General features: G+C 35.7%; 1 protein-coding gene across 1 annotated transcript; it reads left to right on the forward strand.

Moving 5' to 3' along the window:
• The first annotated feature begins 14,886 nt into the window (after positions 1–14,886).
• On the forward strand, positions 14,887–18,890 carry LOC114533233. The gene is made up of 8 exons (XM_028554735.1): positions 14,887–15,502; positions 15,586–16,719; positions 16,911–17,097; positions 17,257–17,324; positions 17,438–17,609; positions 17,699–17,870; positions 18,177–18,328; positions 18,559–18,890. The coding sequence occupies exons 1-8, from the start codon at positions 15,128–15,130 to the stop codon at positions 18,888–18,890; spliced, it is 2,592 nt and encodes an 863-aa protein (XP_028410536.1). The 5' UTR covers positions 14,887–15,127.
• The last annotated feature ends 3,135 nt before the right edge of the window (positions 18,891–22,025 follow it).

Here is a 22,025-nt window from a genome sequence, read left to right on the forward strand (position 1 = left end):
TACTATGGAATGCCATAGCTGTCTTACGTGGTATATATTCATCATATGCGGTGCTTTTGTCTCTATAAGCTGTCCTTTTGACATTATATGCGGTGCATTTTTCTTTATATGCTGTCTTTTGACATTATACGCGGTGCATTTTTCTTTATATGCTGTCTTTTGACATTATACGCGGTGCATTTTTCTTTATATGCTGTCTTTTGACATTATACGCGGTGCGTTTCTCTTTATATGCCGTGCAATTGACATTATACGCGGTGCATTTCTCTTTATATACCGTGCAATTGACATTATATGCGGTGCATTTTATACAGTTCATATTCATTTAGATGCCTTGCAAACCTAAATGTTGTTCGATCGCGAAATTCAGAAGCTCATTGTACTTTAAAAAGTATAGAAGTTTAATTGTTTCAAAATGTAAATAAACCGCATGATACGTTCACTTTGTCTTACACTTTGGAATTCGTGCTTTATATATTAAATCTTCAATCCTGTGCAAATTAACTGCGACGTGTCAACGCAACCATAAGTGATCATATCTTGTTAAACGGCAAAATAGCAGCGATAATATTAAAATAGGACCAGAATCTACATGTATTTAATATATTCTTTCCCCAATTAAAATCGAACTTAATCGAACAGCATCAAACGCACGGTTTATTTGTTCCTTTTAGAGGAATTGCCGTATCATGTGAGAGAAATCAACATGAACATGTCATACGACACGACAAAATATATTTGAGTGACCACACGACGAAGCGCCGAGTTTGCGAAATGTTCGTATTCGTCGTACTCTAGTGCTTTTCATAGCAGCAATAACATTCTACAGCCCTTGTTAATAATGCGCAATGTCCACCACATTTACACAGTAAGTTTTTCAAGGCGCCCGCATTCGCTATTTCGAACTCGCGATCGAAATCTTCGTCAGAGGAAGATGAATCACTACCGTTTTCGGCATCGCTATCGTTAATATATCACAAGATTTTCCCTGCGCCTCTGGCTCATATTGGTAGGGCAACACTTCCTCTAACTGCATGGTTTTCGTTAATATGTTCCATGACAATCATAAAAAAACTACAACTCCCTTTTTAAAGCAAAAAATCTCGATAAACACAGTAAACACGCTAGTAAAATATATTGATGTGTTTAGGGAACCCATCAAATGACGTCACTTCCGCCAAATATAATTTTTTCAAAAATTGATCCAATATGGCGGACGAGGTCCAAATTTTGGCTGAATTGTGGTGAAAATAACTCATAAACGAAACATTTTTGGAATAAATTAACACCATATCCATAATTAGACGGTTGAACACTTTAAAAATAGCGAATAAAAATTTTCGTTGCCAATGTCCTTTAATACGAATTCTCTGATGTATAAGAGCTCGTATTTGAACATCAGCAACTAATTCACTCGTTCACATCTATCAAAAGAAGAAAATCGGACATAAATTCGCAGCAAAAATTGCAAATGTAAACGGGCGTTAAGTCGGTACAACCTTGAATATTACTTTATATTGTTATAGGGCAATCGTCACTTCCGGTGAAATGGAGCTCAATGATTGGCTGAGGCCTGAGAAGAATTTTCAGCGGCCATTATATACTTTCCCGTAATGGACCGGCACTTCCCCGTAATGGATCGGTGTTACCGGCGATCCATTACGAGATGAAAAACAGACAGGAAGTTCTGAATGAAAAAAGTACAAATAGATGCTCAAGAGAAAATTTAATTGCTTTCGAAATTAATACGACGCTCTTTTGAAATTAATAAGACAGTTAAGGTAAATAATAATTCAATATTTTGGGGTTTTCTATCAAATGCGTACCAGGCTACTAATACGAATTCATGCATTTCTTGTTTGTTTGATTGTTTCCAGTGCAAATACATGCCTTATGCCATATAATAAACTTTTTATTAACCTCGGTTGCTCGGGCGAGGTTTGTTTATCGAGGTCCGATATTTCTGGGTAAAGACCCCGCGCTCGGTTATGTAATTTGTAGTTTTACTATATTGCTTTACGTTTCCAAAACGGCAAAATCTTCATTTCTGCATCAGGACAGGTAAATTGGGTCTAATCTGACAGTAATTATTGCCGCGCATTTGAAAATAATTTCGTACGATATAATTAATCTAGCTAGGCTTCGTAGTGCTATTTACAAGCCTTTGTATAGCAGTAAAAAAGATTGAAATTTGAAATTTATTTTAAATTAAATGCAGTGTTTTATTGGCAATTCCACCATTGTTATTAAAAGCGATAATAACACATGTGTGATCATCGTGTTTTATCCACCAATCAGGAAGCGGGTATGTACGCCCTAACAGGAAAAAACTTTTAATAAAAATTCATTTATATTACATAATAAAACAAAAATACATGCATGCTGCTCGTTCTAAATAAAGGTTATAATATATATAACTGTAACTGAATAAATGTATTATTCTCCGCGAAATGCAAAAATATTTTGCTTGTTCAATTTGAATTGCAACAACAAAAAATTATTACTGTACTCAACGTCCATGCAAGAATTCAGAAAAAATGTGTATCGTATTTCGCGAAAAAAATCGCGTGTGGATCAGGTCGACATAATGAGGCGGATATTGCTATTATTTCAATTTCATTTCACATCATTCTCATTATAAGAAAATAAATTAAAATTTGAGATTAGGGTTATCTGTCTTCGGCGTATGCCATACTGCTATCTACATCATAAATCATTGGAACTAATTTCTTGCAGTGAAATATCATGCCGCGAATATAATAAATTATATGGATGATTTTTTCAAATGTTATCATTATTATTATGCGATTTTTACAGAGGATAGATATATTTTTGTGTTCAAACGCCTGTGCCATCAAAAAATATTATAATCCTCATACAAATATACTTGCATCAAAGTTTAGGAACTTACGATAGATTTATTTCCCCAGTCCCCACTTCTTTAGTTCGACATGCAGGCAAAGAGATAACAAAACGATCGTCCGGCAAATTCATGCATAAGCTGACGTTTGGAATATTTTCTAAAAATCCCATATTTCTGCTGTCGCAGTAAGTAATAAGTTCATTAACTCTATAAATCTTATAATACTCTTAAAAATCAAACAAATTTGTTTATCTAAGCATTGCCTCATTGTCGTATAAAGGTTTGTTTGTGTAATCTCAACGCAGCAGAAAATACCGGTTTTTTCAACACTCCGGCGCAACATCTCCGATAGCTTCTATCAAATCTTTTAGCCTCTTTCACAGCAGCCCTTTACAGCAGACTGATTTCAAGATGAGATGAAATAAAATTTTCCCCGGCCGGCAAAGCCTATTTTTTACAATTTTTTTCTCAGAGGCACACATTTCTTATTATTTTCATTGTTTATAATTTTACACTATATTCGTTCACTTCAAATTACTGTTTGTTCAAATCATAAAGCACAAAGTCTTTAAAATTAATAATATATATATAGGCACTTTCTGGAAACTCCGAGGCTAGCTTATGTTCCGAATTTGATATAGATTATTTTGTAAGTAACAATGGTATGTTGTCCGAAAGCTAAATTTGTAAAGTTTAAGCGTTTAGAGTTCCTTGTCCCTGTTATAATTTTATAACTTTTCAACCGCTTCTCAAAGATATTTTGATATTTTCTCGTTTGATCTAGACTCATTCTTATAAATTTTAAGGCATGTAAAATTACATATGCAGAAGTTATATTACTGTAATATAATTGCACCTCAGTTAATGTAGTATAATTATACGCTTGTATTCTAAAGCTCACTATAGCACCGTCAAACTCATTGTGTGGGAGATCTCTTAACGTTTCCGCGTTGCGGTCTTCCTACTCGAATGAGAGTTTACACTCAATCAGTCTGATTGTGACGTTAGTGTACATAACTTTTTTTATAATGAACGTATATTATTTGCATGATATATATGATTTTATATAATATATGATTTCTTTGTAAAACGCATGCATGCATTTTCATATGTTGCATGGTAAATATTCAACTTTAACAGTTTACTATATATACATATATATATATATATATATATATATATATATATATATATATATATATATATATATATATATGACGGTTTTTTTAGCCGAGGATCAATTATATCGTAATGATGTTGGAATAAAGTGTGCTTTTATCACTGCGGCGTTGTTGCAACATCTTCACAGCGAGATAGACTCATTTTTGCATTCATGTTGTTCCGATGGCAGCTTGATCCAACAGCGTAACTCATTGTAGCGGCCAAAAACAACTCAAAAAGACGCAGGAATGTGTTCACAATTAGCCAGGTACACGGGTCGGGCGATGAAGTGTCCCCAGTACTCGCTCTAATCATCCATACTAATGTAAAGATGTAGAAAAGTGCGCATAAGAATCCGAAAACAGCTGCCAAAGCTGTAATTTTGACCACTTTCGATGTCGCTGCAACCGTTTTGTCTCTAGACGCTTTCAGTGAAGCAAAAGACTCTCCGGGATTCTTGCTAGTTTGGCTGAATCGGCCAAAATTCGCTCTGCCCCCGCGGATTCGTCTGACAACACGTCTTCCGCTAAAGAGCAAGCTCAACGCGATGCCCAGACAACCGATGAGATAATACAACGCACAAATGACAAGCAGAAATTCTGTCCCTGAAACATAACTTGTGATGATTTCCGAAGACAGCACAGCGATGAAATGAATGATGAGAACAACCGCAACTATTTTGTTTCCAAGAGCATTTCGTGAAATCACTTGAACCTTGCTCACGTTCAGGAATATTTTATGCACGAACGTAAAGCCAGAAAAGAGGCAAGGGAAGCCAGACGCGAACAACAAACGCGGGAATACGTAGGGAACACGATTTGGGGTATTACTGATGAGTTCGTATGGCGAGATACACAAAGATAGTACTCTTGTTAATCCAAGCAGAATTACAAGTATCTGAACAATGGAAACATAACTTCGGTTAGCCATTTTACTGCGCTGGAACGTTTTGTACAATTGATAGCTGTTGTATAATACTAGAAAAGCAAAACATATTGCAAAAATGATCCAGTGGGATTTGAATGCAATCAACCAAGCTCGACTGACTGTTGTTAAATCAACTTGAGGTTCTGCATTTGGAAAAAGCTGCCCTTCACTTTCTTGCTCGTTCTTTTGTCTTCCAAACTGTGGGCTTGGTTTGTAACTTGGCTCACGTTTACTTGCACCTCTAGATTCGGACATTTCGATATCCTTCTAACGTTTGTGTGAAAGGCCTAATATATGAAAAGTGTCCTTGATTGAAATGTGTTGAGGCAGAATATCCACGCACTTTATACCAGCTGCCTTCAGGACACATACTGACTCAATAAAGTATTAACTTTCAATTTACTCCTTTGACAGACGGATATACGGGGCGACGTTATTTATCTTCTGTCCTGAAAAAATGAAGAAAAAAATCTTTTCATGACGTGGCGCCGAAGTACACTCGTACCGACCTGGCTATTGCGTGAGCGTGCTAGCAACTTATCAGAGTTCAAATTTTACTTCAAAGTTTATAAAAGATCTGAAAATGGTAGAGAAAAAAATTAATATTGTCGTTCAGCTCATTAGCGTAGCCAGTCTGACGATTTAGTCCCACTCTGCTAATGTTTCTAAAGAAATGAATGATATCTGAAAATTTCTATGGCGTGATCATAAATCATCAGGCAGGCAACGCCACTGGTTTAGCTATCAAGGAATACAAAAGTCGACGATCAAAGTTAAAATTTGAGTATTTCTTTGATCCGAAATTTCGTTGAAATTATTTATGCAAGTCTACGACATCGAATCAACATTAGTAATTTTTTTTCTAACAGAGAGACCTTATATGTCAGGAAATCCAAACGAACAAAATATTAATCAAATATTGAAGTTTGCGTACAAAATATCAAACAGCAATGGACCTTTTTAGGATTTGTTTGTCTTTCCGCATTATATTGTTATTTTCCTTTCCAAACAAACTAATTAAGCTTTTGATAAATTTAATAGCATGCATTATAATGCCATTTACTCGATGGATCATGTTGTCAAAACCTTGAAAGATATAAAATTATTGCGATCAAGCTGACCTGAGATCGTGACGTCATGATCGCGCCTCGCAATTGAGTTAAGGCGGTGTTACACTAAGCAACTTTCCTTGCAACTTGCAATGCAATTCTACTCCTGAGGCATCTAAAGTTGACAAATACGAACATTTCTCACGATCTACTGACGTCTTCTTAGCATTTCGAACAATCTTTACTAATTAACATCCCTCAAAATTATAATTGCATTGCAAGTTGCAAGGAAAATTGCATAGTGTAACAGCGCCTTTAGGACAGTTTTCCACGGTCGCGTTTTTCATATAATTTATGAAACGTACGTACATGCACGTAAACGTCTGAATGCTTATATAAGTTATCTTTGGGAGGGTCTGATAGTGACTTTTTTTACTTTAGACTAGAAATACATGCATGCAGCAACCCCTCGCTATTTCAAACCAAGTACACAATTTCCTGAGTTAACCTGACCTAAACTTGTATTATAAAATGACAAAAAACTCAAATCAGTCTTTATATTTTACCGAGTATATTATAGCTAATGTTTCCATCATTCAATACAAATATAATCATAAAGCTAGTGTAAACATTGCCCGTTCAATTTTGCTGCATTATACCATGCCAGCAATTAAGTAACGGTTTAAAATCGAAGTTTCAAAAGATTAAAACAGTACAAAATCTTCAAACAGTACAAAATCTCAGTACAAAATGTTATTTTATTCTGTAATTGCAGTCGACGCCGGCGATTAAAAGTTTTATACTTTATAAATATAGTGTGTATTTTTGATACCAAAATTCAAATTACACTTTCAAAAACACTTTTTGAAGTTAAAGCAAAGGTGTAATAGCCTTTCACAGGTTTATGCGTTTGCATAAAAAGCTGAAAATTTAACAAATAAACGGCATACAAAGCTGAAAAGTATATATACAAATACGGCTCATTCTTATCGCGAAACAAATACAAAATAAACAAAGTAAACACGTACCCTTTGTCTTTGAAAACATTTATAAGTTTGCAGATTATGAATTATTTCTCTTACACGGCTTTGCCTTGACCGTATCCACGTTCATCTTTGCTATCTGTCATGCTTCATATAATTATCTTGTTTCTTCTCGTTTTACTTTCTTTGCACAAAGTTTTTGAAACGCTTTTACAAAAATGTTTACGAAATGAGAGTTAATATAAATTGCTGACGTTCTCATTGAAATACAAACTTTCTGTCTTAGCCAATCAGAACGTTCGTTGATTACCAGACGTTGCTCGCGCATGCGCATAACTTACAAAACCACCCAACGTCGACCGTCCATGAAAAAGAATTTGGACAACTTTGGATTCGCCTATGTTCTACCGGGTTCCGGGTGTAATTCCTAATCTCCGAGCGGAATTAGTACCTTCGCAGGCGCTCCGCGCCCGCTCGGGGATAACATTAAACTTTAGTCTTCTTATATTATTAAGCAAGTTATTCTGAGCAGAAAACCAGAGTTCGAGCACCAAAAAAGTTATACGAGCACCAGACACACCTAAAGATGGAGAATGGACGATTTTTGTAAACACGATAACTATAACCATGCAGGTTATAACGCTATAGAACGACGGAATTGGTTTTATTAATGTGAGGGGTGTAGACATTTGCAGGAAGCACCCCTCCCTCCCTAGTTAATTTTGTCGTGCAAGAGTGGTCAAGTGACCATGCAAAGACACGTTGTTTTGAGGGAGCCAAACGTTATGGTTTCGTTTTAAACATTTGTGTATTTTAAACACTGTAATCTTTCAATAAACAAGTTCAAATTTATTCTACTGGTGCTATTGCGAAGTGGAGCACTGGTAACATTTAGTTGAAAATATTTTTGCATCGGAGCTGAACCTACAACAATTAAAACTTTTACGGTATTAAACATTTGGCAGGCTATGAAATTTGGCAGGCTAAAAGGCGCGTTGTTTTTCTGACATTGAATAAAATATATATACAACAACTTGGAGAATTTTAAGCTTTTAAGTGCGTTTACGAACTTTTTAAAACTCTAATATTGTTCATTATACTCAATAATGAGAGCCATTGTTGGCGAGGAGCATGAAGGAAGGATCTTGCTGCAATCCTACATTACAAAGCCATAACCTAAGGGGCGCGTCGACAAACGTTAAAAATACGGAAAACAGAATGAATTTCACTGTTGAATGCATATTTATCGATATAATCCAACTTTCTGATCATGACTCAATCCATGGTACATGGACCTCGCAAACGGGACTATTACTAATGACATTGTCTGCTCTGGTTTTTGTAGTTGATCTTTTTCAGGAAAGAAACCTTGTGTATTCTTCTTTCTTGCAAGAGCTATCGGGACTCTCATTCTCATTTATTCAGTGGCGGCGATGTCTATGATGAATTTTGAAAGGTATTTTGGTTTCGAACAAAAGTTACTATAAAGGAAGACTTTTAAAATGCTTTGTTTCCCTTTCCTGTTTGTAAACCTTGATATATCTTGGCGGCATTTTCTACATTGGAAACAAGGCAAATAAGTTGGTTTTCTCAGTAAACTTGCATTTTTTCTTGTTTTCACTGCATTTGTTCACTCATTCGAGAGGTTTCTGGACAGCTACCAAGAAGAAACGAAACTCCGGCATGGTACCGACTACCGGCTCACTGCGAGTCTGACAACGCCACACAGACGAAAAATGATGGAAGTGAAAGCATTCTTTTTGTATGTCATCTCTTGGAAGTTATTCATCGATTTCGTTTAAATTATGCTCTTTCTAGTGAGGCACATGCAAAGAAAGCGTGGTTGATGTGTATAGGATGGTAATGCCGGGAATAGGTGAGGGTAAATCAATTGTGATTTTAGGCACTTCACTCAATGCATGCAAATTCCAGTGGAATTATACAATTCAAACTTAAGCCAGGAACATTTGATGGAAAAATGAGTCAACTATCAGTCCTCATAGCACATTTATTATTAATTTATAGACTCTCCGCAGCTCCGCTCCAGGATTGGGCGAAATATTTCCCCATGTAATTATTCAGGGAAAGATTTTGTCGAATCCCCCGAGCGGAGCGTCTATTAATGATATATTATACCAAAAAGTATACTGTGAACTTGTGAGAAAAGCCAAAGATACAGCACAAAAGTTCGGAGAATTATTTCTATAAACCAGTAAAAGTACTCGGAAAAGGCGTAAAAGAATTACTGTATAACGTATTTTAACATCGTGTTTTCTGTATGCTTTCGTCGAGAATACGGTTAATTTTCTTGTCAGAATCGCTAATTTCTTGATTTTAAACAAACAACATGCACCACTATTCCCGTCATTTTTTGCAGTGGGTGGGTGTAGTCCTCGCGAGACTTCGCGTGAGATAAATCTAATATCACAGTGTCATAAATTTAATGTCACACTCCTAGCTCGGAGATGAGGGACTGGGATGCGATACCGCGAAAAATCTCCTCATCACATGATTAGGCTGATTAATCTACATATAGATGAGACAATTAAAATGTAAAGTATAAATTCTCCGTGTACGAGTAATTTTCGACCTTTTAATGATGCCGCTTTCAAAGCAAAACCGCGTATAATAGTCATTTCCTTCACTTTTACATTCAAAAACTCTCATATTGTTAATTATACTCGATATTGAGAGCCATTGTTGGCCAGATACATGAAGGCAGGATCTGGCTGCAGTCAGACGTTACAAAGCCATGCGTTAAGGAGCGCCTCAACGAACGTTCAAAATACGGAATGAACTCAACTGCTGAACGCATATTTATCGAAACATGTTATATCTTAAACGAACAACTTCATCCAGTTGTTAAAATTCCTGACACTAAGAGCCTAATTCTGTACGTTTTTGCACTTGTGATAAATGTCAGTTTAATATTGACAACACTATTTTTCAATGGCATTACGGTTGCAACAATTTGGACGTCTCGTAAATTGAGAGAAATAAAATCCAACTTTCTGATCATGATTCAATCCATGGTGGACCTCGCAAACGGATTATTCTGCATGACATTATCTTCTGTGGTTTTCGTATTTGACATTTCCGGAAAGAATTCTTGTGTAACCATGTTCCTTGCAAGAACTATCGGGACTCTCCTGTTCACGTATTCAATGGTGGCGATGTCTATGATGAATCTTGAAAGGTATTTTGGTGTTCTGCATCCCTTCATCCACCGTACCAGAGTTACCAAAGAAAGAATTTTAAAATTCTTCATTTCTGTTTCCTGTTTGGAAACATTGATATATCACGGCGGCATTTTCCTCTTTGGTGAAAAGATAAATAAGTTGACTTACGCTGTTAACTTGTTTATTTTTCTTTTTGTGACTGCTTATGTTCAATCGAGAATTTTCTGGACAGTTATTAAGAAGAAACGATTGCCTGGTTCTATCTCTGAGTCTGACAACGCCGCAGAGACGAAAAATATGGGAACAAAAGCACGGTTTATGAAACAAATTAGAATAGCCAAGTCATGTTTCCTTGTTGTGTTTACGAGTTACGTTTGTTGCCTGCCTGGAATTATCTTGTTTGGTGGTATAGCAAACTCGAAACCAAGTTTTTCTGTAACAACGCTTAAGAAATTATCGTCGCTTTTATTAATGTTAAACTCAACTTTGAATTCTCTGATATTTTTTTGGCGAAACGCGGCACTGAGAAAAGAAGGTCTAAAATTTATTAGGAATTTACTCAAGCGACAACCTGAAGGTAGAACAGGATAGACAACCTTGCGATAAATATTAACTATATAAATACCTTCATAAAAAGGTTTAAATATGAATATTAAGTTATTTCCATCAAAAAATATTAGTATAAAATACATTTAACGAACAGCAGGTCCGCATTGCTTATCAAACTTCAATATTATTATGAGAAAAGGGCGGTAAAATTCCATAATGATAAATTATATGCAAGACATAGGAAACAATGATTTTTTCCTCTGAAGGAATTGCAAGAAAAAATGTATTTATATCTATTTCAGGATATCAAATATAGTGTATGTATTAAAACAGTAGAAAAATTATCATGAGATATTTGAAATATTTTAAATAGCTATAAGTGTTGCCATTGCTGTATTAACAATTGAAAATAAATAAAATTTAAAACCTTATTTAAAGTTAATATATCTTCATCATTCTGGATGCAAATACATTTGATTTTCTTCAACCTTTAAACTATCAAACCTATTTGAGGTATAATATAATACATAAAAGACGCCTGTTCTGGCGTCACTTCCGGCGTTCCGTGCACGTGCCAGTCTTCAGTATAAAACATATACAATGAAAATAAGCAATACAGTTTAAGTTCATACTCATTTAATTTACATGCCTTGCGAACCTAAATGTTGTTCCATCGATTGCTGCATTTTGCCGTGGCAGCAATTAAGTAATGGTTTAAAATTGAAGCTTCAAACCATTAAAACAGTTCACAATTTTCAGGGACAAAGAAAAAAACGCAAAAATATTATTTTATTGTGTTATTGTAGTCGACCCAAAAGGTTTTATAGTGCATGTGTGGAGACATTTGTCATATCAAAATTCAAATTCCGCTTTCAGAAACATTTTTTCAATTTAAAGTAAAGGTTGCCTTTCACGATTAGTTCTTAATTAGTTAACAATTAGACCATCTTAATAGCCTTTCACAGTTGGTTTATGCCTTTGCAAAACGGCATACCAAGCTGAGAATTATACAAACGAACTGCATCCTTACCGCGAAGCAAATACAGAATAAAAAAGTGAACACGCGTGCCCTTTTAAAACACTTATACGCTTGCAGATTATGCATTACTTTTCTTTGTTTGAACTGTATCCATGTTCTTCTTAGTTATTTATCATCCTCTAACTTTTTTCTTCTGCTTTTATTTTGCACAAAGTTTATGAAACGCTTTTTAATTTCAAAAGAGTTTGTGAAATAACAGTTAAATTGCGGACGTTCTCATTGGAATACAAACTCTCTGTCTTAGCCAATCATAACGAACGGTGTTGATTACGAGTAGTTAATCACCCATGCGCATAAACGATCGAACGTTGCCCGTCCACTGTCAATGACATTTTGGATTCAGCTATGTTCTCCCGGATTCCGGGTGTAATTCCTAATCTCCGAGCGGAATTAGTACCGTCGAAGGCGCTCCGCGCCCCATCGGGGATTAGACATTTCATTTTTTCAGCAAGCCGAAAAATTCTGACAAACGCTGCAGAAATTGGTGTTTATGAAGTTTAAACCCGAAATTTGATCACTGGTTCACATTGTGCATTGCTGCATCGCTATCAAAGAAAAAACTATTAAACAACTTTAAAAAGTTCGGTTTTTCTTCTAAATACGCATTATGCAATCTTTTGACGGCTCATTATACAAATCTGACAGCTGTGAAATGGCCATTTTGAGGCTTAAAGTATACAGAAGGTTATTAATTCAGACGATTTATTTTTGCCGTGTGCAAGCTTTAAATCTTTTGTGGAAGACTTATTTTGTGTAGTATGTATAAATCTTTTTTCTCACCAAGTTTGAAGCCTAAGTATTGAGGATTGCGGCTAAGAAGTTTTCAATTTTACCAATTTCCGCGGTGTCGTTGTGACAAAACATAGCGGAGTTCAAAGTTGTTCTAAATCCGACACATTCGAGCACGGTTTTCAAAACTCATTCGGTTCCGGATCAGCGGGCCCTTAATTTGTGGCTGATTAATGTACATATAGATGAGATCATTAAAATGTTGAGTATAAAATCTCGGTTCACGAGTAATTTTCGGCCTTTTAATGATGCCGCTTTCAAAGCAAAACCTTATAATGGTCATTTTCTCCACTTTTACATTCAAAAACTCTCATATTGTTCAGTATACTCCATATTGAGAGCCATTGTTGGTCAGGTACATGAAGGTAGGATCTGGCTGCAGTCAGACGTTACAAAGCCATGCGCTAAGGAGCGCCTCAACAAACATTCAACGAGGGCAAACAGAATGAACTCAACTGCTGAACGCATATTTATCGAAACATGTCATATCTTTGACGCACAAATTCATGCAGTTGTTAAAATTCCTGGCACTAAGAGCCTAATTCTGTACGTTTTTGCACTTGTGACAAATATCAGTTTAATATTGACAACCCTATTTTTCAATGGCATTACGGTTGCAACAATTTTGACGTCTCTTAAATTGAGAGAAATAAAATCCAACTTTTTGATCATGATTCAATCCATGGTGGACCTTGCAAACGGATTATTCTTCATGACATTATCTTCTGTGGTTTTCGTATTTCACATTTCCGAAAAGAAATCTTGTATAACCATGTTCCTTACAAGAAGTATCGGGACTCTTTTGTTCACGTATTCAATAACAGCAATGTCTATGATGAATCTTGAAAGGTATTTTGGTGTTCTCCATCCATTCATCCACCGCACCAAAGTTACGAAAGGAAGACTTTTGAAATACTTTATTTCTGTTTCTTCTTTGGAAACCTTGACATATCTCGGCGGCATTTTCTGCTTTGGTGATGGGATAAATAAGTTGACTTACGCCGTTAACTTGTTTATTTTTCTTTTTGTGACTGCATATGTTCAATCGAGAATTTTCTGGACAGTTATTAAGAAGAAACGATTTCCTGGTCCTACCTCCGAGTCTGACAACGCATCACAGACGAAAAATATGGAAACAAAAGCACGATTTATGAAACAAATTAGAATAGCCAAGTCATGTTTCCTTGTTGTGTTTACGAGCTACGTTTGTTGCCTGCCTGGAATCATCATGTTTGGGGTTATGGCAAACTCTGAACCAAGTTTTTCTCTAATAACGCAGAGGAAATTGTCGTTGCTTTTATTGATGTTAAACTCAACGTTGAATTCTCTGATATTTTTTTGGCGAAACGCGGCACTGAGAAAAGAAGGTCTAAAATTTATCAGGAATTTACTCAAGCGACAACCTGAAGGTGGAACTGGATAGACAACCTTGCGACAAATCATATTGACTGCATATATCAATATTAGGTTATTTCCATAAAAAAATATTGGTATAAAATACATTTAACGAACAACAGGTCCGCGCTACTGATCAAACATCAATATGAGCGTAATTGCTATGAGTAAAGGGCTGTTAAATGCCATAGTGATAAATTATATGCATGACGTCGAAGTACTGTTTTTTTCCTCTCAAGGAATTGGAAGAAAAAATGTATTTATACCGGGTGAGTCAAAAAAACCTAACATCTTTGAAAGTCAAATTAGCGGCGAACTTATGGCTAGAATTTGACAATTCCCACGTGTACAATCAACAGAACGTGGTTAACTAATGCGCCGGAAAGTGTTTAAACCAATTGAAATAATTCAACACATCGCATGTGCTAGAATTTGATAAAACTGTTCTTTTTTATTTACAAAGCTTACAATGCATTTTCCAAAGGGAACAAATTTTATGTTTTAGGTTAATTAATGATTCACTTATTTGATATGCTTCCTATACCCATTTGAATTTCAAAAATGTCAGTTTTTTTAACTCACCCTGTATATTTCAGGATATCAAATATTGTATATATATGAAAAAAATTATCATGAGATATTTAAAATCTTTTAAATAGCTATTAGTGTTGCAATTGCTGTATTAACAATTAAAAAGAAATAAAATTTAAAAACTTATTAATTATGTAAAGACCCTTTATTGTCTTCGATATTCTTCCGAGCGGCAGCACTAATTAAACTAAAATTCGCTTCAGAACATCAGAATATTAAAATATCAGATAATACTGCATACAGAAAACGGCCAAGGCCACATGAATGGACTTCTTTGAGCGGTCGCGTTTGCGGCTGATTAAGGTACATATAAATGAGATCATTTAAAACGTTAAAGGAAAATGGCAATATATTTTTTTTCTGCATAATATTAAAGTTTACCTTTTAAATAATCAAGCGTGATTAGTATTATGTCGATAAAGAAGCTTTGTCAAAAGAAACGAGCGTTTGTTTATACCCGAGTGTTCTCTTTCGTCCGCCATCTTGATTTATATTTCTCTATGCTAATTTATGCACGCTTAACATGTGTGACGTCATAACCTGGGTTGATCTAAACATCTTGGCGCGAAATATAAATTTCTATTTACTTTTACTGCGCCAGAATGTATTGCCCGGTTTACGGTTGCACAAGCGATTACAAAAAGAACAAAGAAAACAATATACATTATTTTTCATTTCCGAAAGCGTCAAATAAAGAAGAGCAGAGAAGGCGAAATATCTGGATCGACTTTTGCAAGCGAAAAAACTTCCGTCCATCGAAATGCACTTGCATGTGTTCCTTACACTTCGCTACTGACTCCTATGTTCCATCACATTCTCCCGATTTTTTAAAGTCGATAAATTTTTTTGGAAAACGTAAGTTAATTCTCAAACCCGACGCTGTGCCAACTATAAGAAAAGCACTTGATTCTGACACCAATAAAGAAGAGGCATCAGCAAAAAAGAAGAGGTCGACAGGTATCCTTTCAAGAAGAAAGGTAATTTAGAAAATCTTATTAAACCTGTTCTCTTTTATTATTTTCTTTGAACTAATATTAATTTGTTTGTTTCTTTTTTCAAGGAGGTAGATGAGTTGATCGCTCATGCTGAAAGTTTTGCGGGAAAAGCAGACGAGGGTGAATCAGAAGGAACCATACTTGAAAGCAGTGTTAGCGCCAGTGCCAGTGAGACATGCCAACCAGAGGCGAGGGAGTTAAAAAAACACTCGTCAGTATCTGTTCAAACTATCCGTCTAGAATACGTTGGTAAAAATGCGGGTACCCAGACAAGTAGGAAGCTTGAAGGAACAAAATTAACATGCGTGACAAAAGGAACACAAACCTTCGTCAGCAATGAATTTTTTACAAGACTCGAGTCGCTCAAGAAAGCTTCAACATCCTCACAAACGGATCCAATAGAATGTGACAGTAGTAATGCAATTGTAAGTGAAGAAATCAGGAAAGTGGAAGACGATGGACATAGCTTGAACGATAAGAAATTGGCTGTGACTGTGGATTTGGACAAGAATAATATTGAAAATTCAGACCACGTTAAAGATGACCACGACGAAAATGATGCAGGCGACGATAGTTGTGACGAAGAGTTTTTACCCACATCTGGCGAAGAAAGCGAATCTGATGAAGAACATATCGAAGATACAAAGACATGCGATTCGGTCATTCTTACAAGTGACAAACCCATTCAAGATCAGCTAAAACTGATTATATGCGAGGAATCAATTGCGACTATGTTCAGTGTTTGCTTTAAATGCGGAAGTCGTTGCACTGTTTCTGTTGGGAACACAATTGGAAGTTATTGCACTATCTACATATCATGCTGTTCATCAGCAAACCATGAAATAACCTGGTCAACAGGCCCTCTTCTGAATCGATTGCCAGCGATGAATTTACTTATGGCGTCAACAATATTGAGCACAGGCATGGAGTGCAACAAGACGTTGAGATTCATGGAATCGCTAAAGATTTTGTGTTTTAAGAGACGCGAGTTTTCAAATGTCCAAGGTGCCTATGTTATACCGGCTGTAGTCAGTGTTTGGAGAACAGAGCAACGGAAACTGTTGTCCGAGATTGATGGAAAATCGATTGAAATTGCGTCGGATATGAGAGTGGATAGCCCTGGACACAGTGGGCTCCTTGGAGCTGGAAGCAGTCTTGATTCAAATAGAAATGTCATTCTCGATACTCAAATAATTAAGGTACTACATTCTTGATAAAAAGACCCATTAACATTGTTCGTTTTTAACATTGCTGCGTCTATTACGGTTGTTCCTGTTGTAATATAGCACCTCTTTTATAAATCCTAATGGGCCTTTTCGTTGAAAATGCCCGTCATCCCGTTTAAGGCAGACTTATTCCGATATATATATTTAATAATTGTATATTATAGAGCACAGAAGTAAAAAACTCTAATGGAATGGAATTAGAATCTCTAAAAAGGCAACTTCTTTACCTCGAAGAAGCAAATGTGGTTGTGAAGAAAGTGGTGACAGACAGGCATGGCCAAGTAGCGTCCTACATGGCGGAAGAAAAGCCAGATATTGAACACAATTACGACGTCTGGCATTTAGCTAAAGGTTTGTTTCTTTCAAATTAGTCACTTATTACTTGGGGAATGATTTACAACCTCTTCTGCCATTTTCATGGGGCAAAGTTTGCGAAGTGACACGTAGTGATATATATTATAAATTACACAAGTGAAGATTCTAACTTTAATTACAAACTGTATTTCATAGGTGAAAAGAAAAAGTTGCTCAAAGCTGTGAAGACAAAAAAATTTAAAGCCATTAAACCCTGGATTGGGGTAACTATAAGACATTTTTGTTACATTATAACACAAGGTTGCAGTTATTGAATAACTAAAGTTGCAGTTGTAGCTATTGAAATAAAAAAGCATCTTTAATACACTTTTCCTAGTCTATTATAAATCATATATACTGGGTGGCTTTGTCAACTGCAAATGAAGATGAGAGAGTGGAAAAGTGGTTAAGCTTGTTGAATCACATAGTGGATATTCATGTGCATGAAGAAAACAAGATTTTTAAAAAATGCACACATGAGGAAGTGGATCGAGCTTGGTTGAAACCAGGTAGAATGGTTGCTACAAGTGAAATTGTAAAATGCATTTACAGAAATAAGCTTTAAAGTATGTTATAATGTTCCTATTCATTTTTTCAGGTTCAGCAGCTTATAAGAAGCTTAAAGAAATCTTAACAAGACCAAGATTATTATCTGCAATTCGAAAGCTGTCAGGCTCTCATCAAACCTCATCCCTAGAAGCAAAGCATGCTCTTGACAACCAATTTGCATCCAAGAATACCTACTACCCATACCATTCATTGATGGCAAGGTTTGAGATTTTCTGACAATTATTATGATGATTATACTAGGGGATAATAACAGTCTGAGGTATAAATCTAACTTAGTCCCTGTTACTAAGTACAAACTACTGATATACAATCACATAACTTTGACATTTCAAAGAGGCAGGCAGCCAGCCCTTTGTCATAAAGTAAGGGTGTTTATAACATTAAATGAAGAGTAGTCTACATACTGTATGGTTCAATATGTTTTTTGTTTTTTGTATTTTCAAATGCTTTTCTATATAACTCTCTATGCACCTGACAAGAAAATAAATATTCCATTTGTTGTATAGGATATTTTGCTCAAACCTACATTTTAATGAAAATTCACAACGGAAACAAGCAGAGACAAAAGAAGGAGCCCCCCGATGGGTTGTCATATATCCTAAGGCACATATGGGTGAAAAAGCAATTGCTCGAAAAATTAAAGAAGATACAACACACAGTTAGTTTTAAGAATATGTTAATTATTTACCTGACAGCTATATGACTTAATGGATGATATTTACATTAATTGGCATTAGGAAACATTTTAAAACATGTAGTCATGCACCTTTAGGCTTTAGCATGTAAAGTGCATGTCATGGCCCTTGATGCATGGGTTAATTAAGATGCATTATTCTTATTTGTTAGGTTTTTTTGTAACACTGTATACAATCCAATTTTAAAATTTAGAATATATACAAGCAATCCAGCAGGAAACTCTCAAGCTGAGGATGAACTATCCAACACTAAAGAAAGCATGTGAGCATGCAAAAAAGATCCTGCCTGAAGAGCCAAAATCACTAGTTCAAAATTATCTTGATGGCAAACAACCAGAATGCAAAGAAACAGTTGTTTCAAGGAAATACAGCAGATTCACAAAACCAGCCTATCCAATTGCTGACGATGGAACCACATGTAAATGCTCAGGCAAATGTGCTACGGTTAGATGCCCATGTAAATTAGTTGACAAGAGCTGTACACACGAATGTAAATGTAAGGTACAGAAGTGTTCAAACAAATAGATATATTTTATATGTTCAGTGCTGTTTCTGATCAAATAGTATTATGAAAAATACAGAATAATTCGATGAAATGGGTTTTCGTTATTTCGCAAATTTAAAATGAGTGTACAAACCACTTGGTGACGCAAAAGTATTTCTAATACAAGTATACACACATGAAGGGAAAACTCTACGATTTTTCCTACCCAAAATTGTGAATACCCATCGTGAGCATCTTCTATACGCCGCATGACGAAATATTTTGTGTGTTTGTTCTAACTCATCATCGTCAACCGGCCAATTCTCCTCCAGATATTGTGATACGTCAACGTCAAGAACTTCCTTCGAAAGCATATTTTGAATGAACGATGACAAACTTGTGATACAGTTTAACCCTCGATTCTGTGCATCAGTTAGAATACCATCGTATTCATCGTATTCTACAGCCTTCTCGTGGCAACAGAAACTTTCAATTGTTTTTTCCATGAGTGTACAATTGCCACATTTACACCACTGAAGGGAAGACAGACGCCATCTATTTGCTGTTTCAAATTCTTCGTCGAAATTATCCTCAATCGAAGCTGAGTCGTCAGATGAGTTATCACTGGCTTCTTCTTGATCCTCCTTAACAGTTGGCTCAAACAAATAGGGTTGTATTTGTTCATTATTAATAACTTTACATTCATCTTCTTCGTTGCCTTTCGCAGTTGCCATTGTTGAAGAAACTATAGCAGCAACACAACCCAGGTTGTGACGTCACATGGACATTACGAAAGAATTATAATTTTGTTCAAATATGATTCAAAATGGCGGGCAAACATTCGAAGTACCGAAAATTACATCTGCATTTACTCATGAACGTTCAAAACTGATGAAGGCAATTGACATTTTTAAAACATCTCTGTAAGTCCTCTTTCAGATGAGCAAGAAAAAAAATATATTGCCATTTTCCTTTAAGTATAAACCCTCAGTGTAAGAATCATTTTCGACCTTTTAATGATGCCGATTTCAAAGCAAAACCGTATAATGGTCCTTTCGCCAACTTTTACACTCAAAAACTCTTATACTGTTCATTATATTCCATAATGAGGGTCATTGCTGGCCAGGTGCATGAAGGCAGGTATATGGAGCGCAGAACCGTCAATATTCTAAACTTCAAATATTTGTCTTATACTCGCAACTACGCGGCGTTCTAAACTACACAAAATCCTTCTAAACAAGATTTCTCATTGTAAACGTCATTTAACGCCTGAACTTCAAATATGCTTTCTAAAACTTATTTATATTTCCTGTACTAGCTCCTATATCATCACCGTTAATAAGTTCATTTAATGGTTCTAAATTTCAGATATATTGTCTATAAACTCGAATGTTCTATAAAAATCCATCCGCTTTTTAAGCCGCACTATGCAATGCTGAATTTTCGCCTAAAACATCGTGTTATTTTACTAACACGATGTTACCTAATCGGCATGATGAATATAGAACTGAAAGAAACGAGAAAAACATTGTTGCTCTAACAAAATTTTTTCGATAACCTAGCAACTGTTTTTATTAACATTAGAAATTTGCAAACAATGGATGAAAGTGGTCTTGTTGACGAGGAAATCATCGCACAACTAGAGGAGGGAAGAGTAACTTTAGCCTTGATCGCGTCAGAAAATACGGATGGATAGTATGCTATATATCTTAGCGAGCTTCAACAACGTGTTGCGCAGATGCTTGTGAAATTTAAATCTCTCCGTGAATCGTCTTAAAACGATTCTAATTCCGCGCGCCATACTAAGGAGCGCGTCGACGAACGTTCAACGTACTGCAAAAAATATGGAAACAATATCACGATTCATGAAACAAATTAGAATAGCCAGGTCATGTTTCCTTCTTGGGTTTACCAGTTACGTTTGATATCTGCCAGGAATGATGTTTGGGGTTATGGCAAACTCTGAAACAAGGTTTTTTTTCACTAACACTTAAGAAATTATCGTCGCTTTTAGTCATGTTTAACTCAACTTTGAATTCAACTTTTTTGGCGAAATGCGGCACTGAGAAAAGAAGGTCTAAAATCGTATTTCTCGCGAATTGAGAGATTTAAAATCTCATCATCATCCATTGTGGATCTCGCAAAGAGATTATTCCTCACGACATTGTCTTCGGTTGTTTTTGTATTTGACCTTTTTGGGAAGAATTCTTGTGTAATCCAGCTGATCTGGGTATAAAAATCAGCCATTCAAAAGCCAGATCCTCGATAAAACTGATTTATTACTTCCTTCATTGCATATGACTTCAATACTCGAAAATACCATGTAATTTTATTATGAAAAAAAGGAATTATTGGCATACCAATAAAGAATTTATTGCTTCCTGCACTTGAGACTTAAAGTAGATTAAATACTTTAGTTTGACGCGCAGGTAATTTCCCTGGAATTCTGATGACATATAGGTAACGCGTGGGAGAGCGGAGATGAGGGTCAGTATAGATAAAGAGCAGAATGTGCTGCCAATTTATTCTGCTCCTCACTTCGACAAGTTCATTACAGATCGAATTTGAACTCGCCCTCCTCCCCGTTTTCTCACGCGAGCTTAATGTAAAGGTATATTAGTATGTTCGGTAGGGCGTTTAAATTAGCCCCACCTTTTCTGTGCGAATTTCTTAGTAATTGAATTTATTGTTTGTTGATTAATAATTAATTTGTTGTTAAGTAAAAATTAAGAAATCGGCATGTGCGTTAAACAATTACGCACATTGCCAAAATTATTCCAACTCTGTGTCTGAGTTGTTTTTGTTTGAGATCTAGAACGAAGAAAACAGAGCTCGTCATGACAAGGTATCTTTTAGATATGAAGCTAATGAAAGGAAGCGATGAAATTATTTATGTGAAAACACATTTATTTTTTACCAACTGTAAATTAGAATTTAAATTTTTCACCCTTTATACTATTAGATGGAAGAATAGGGACAAATAACACCAGGCACATGATAACTCAGTTTTGTCGAGACGCTTTTGACGTCATGATCTCAGATCAGCTGCATCACCTTTCTTATAATAATTATCGGGACTCTTCTTTTTTTTTCACTTATTAAGTGGTATCGATGTCTATGATGAATCTTGAGAGGTATTTTGGTGTTTTCCATCTCTTCGTCCACCGGACCAAAGT

This window comes from Dendronephthya gigantea, unplaced genomic scaffold (assembly GCF_004324835.1).
Source record: "Dendronephthya gigantea isolate DGI-Jeju-01 unplaced genomic scaffold, DenGig_1.0 000088F, whole genome shotgun sequence".
NCBI lineage: Eukaryota > Metazoa > Cnidaria > Anthozoa > Malacalcyonacea > Nephtheidae > Dendronephthya > Dendronephthya gigantea.

Bases quoted from the DNA above. Each gene is read 5' to 3' on its own strand.
- LOC114533233 (XM_028554735.1), top strand. From the start codon at position 15,128: ATGTATTGCCCGGTTTACGGTTGCACAAGCGATTACAAAAAGAACAAA. The intron at 17,098-17,256 runs GTTTGTTTCTTT...TGTATTTCATAG, and splicing joins CGTCTGGCATTTAGCTAAAG to GTGAAAAGAAAAAGTTGCTC. The intron at 18,329-18,558 runs GTTAGTTTTAAG...TTTAAAATTTAG, and splicing joins TAAAGAAGATACAACACACA to AATATATACAAGCAATCCAG.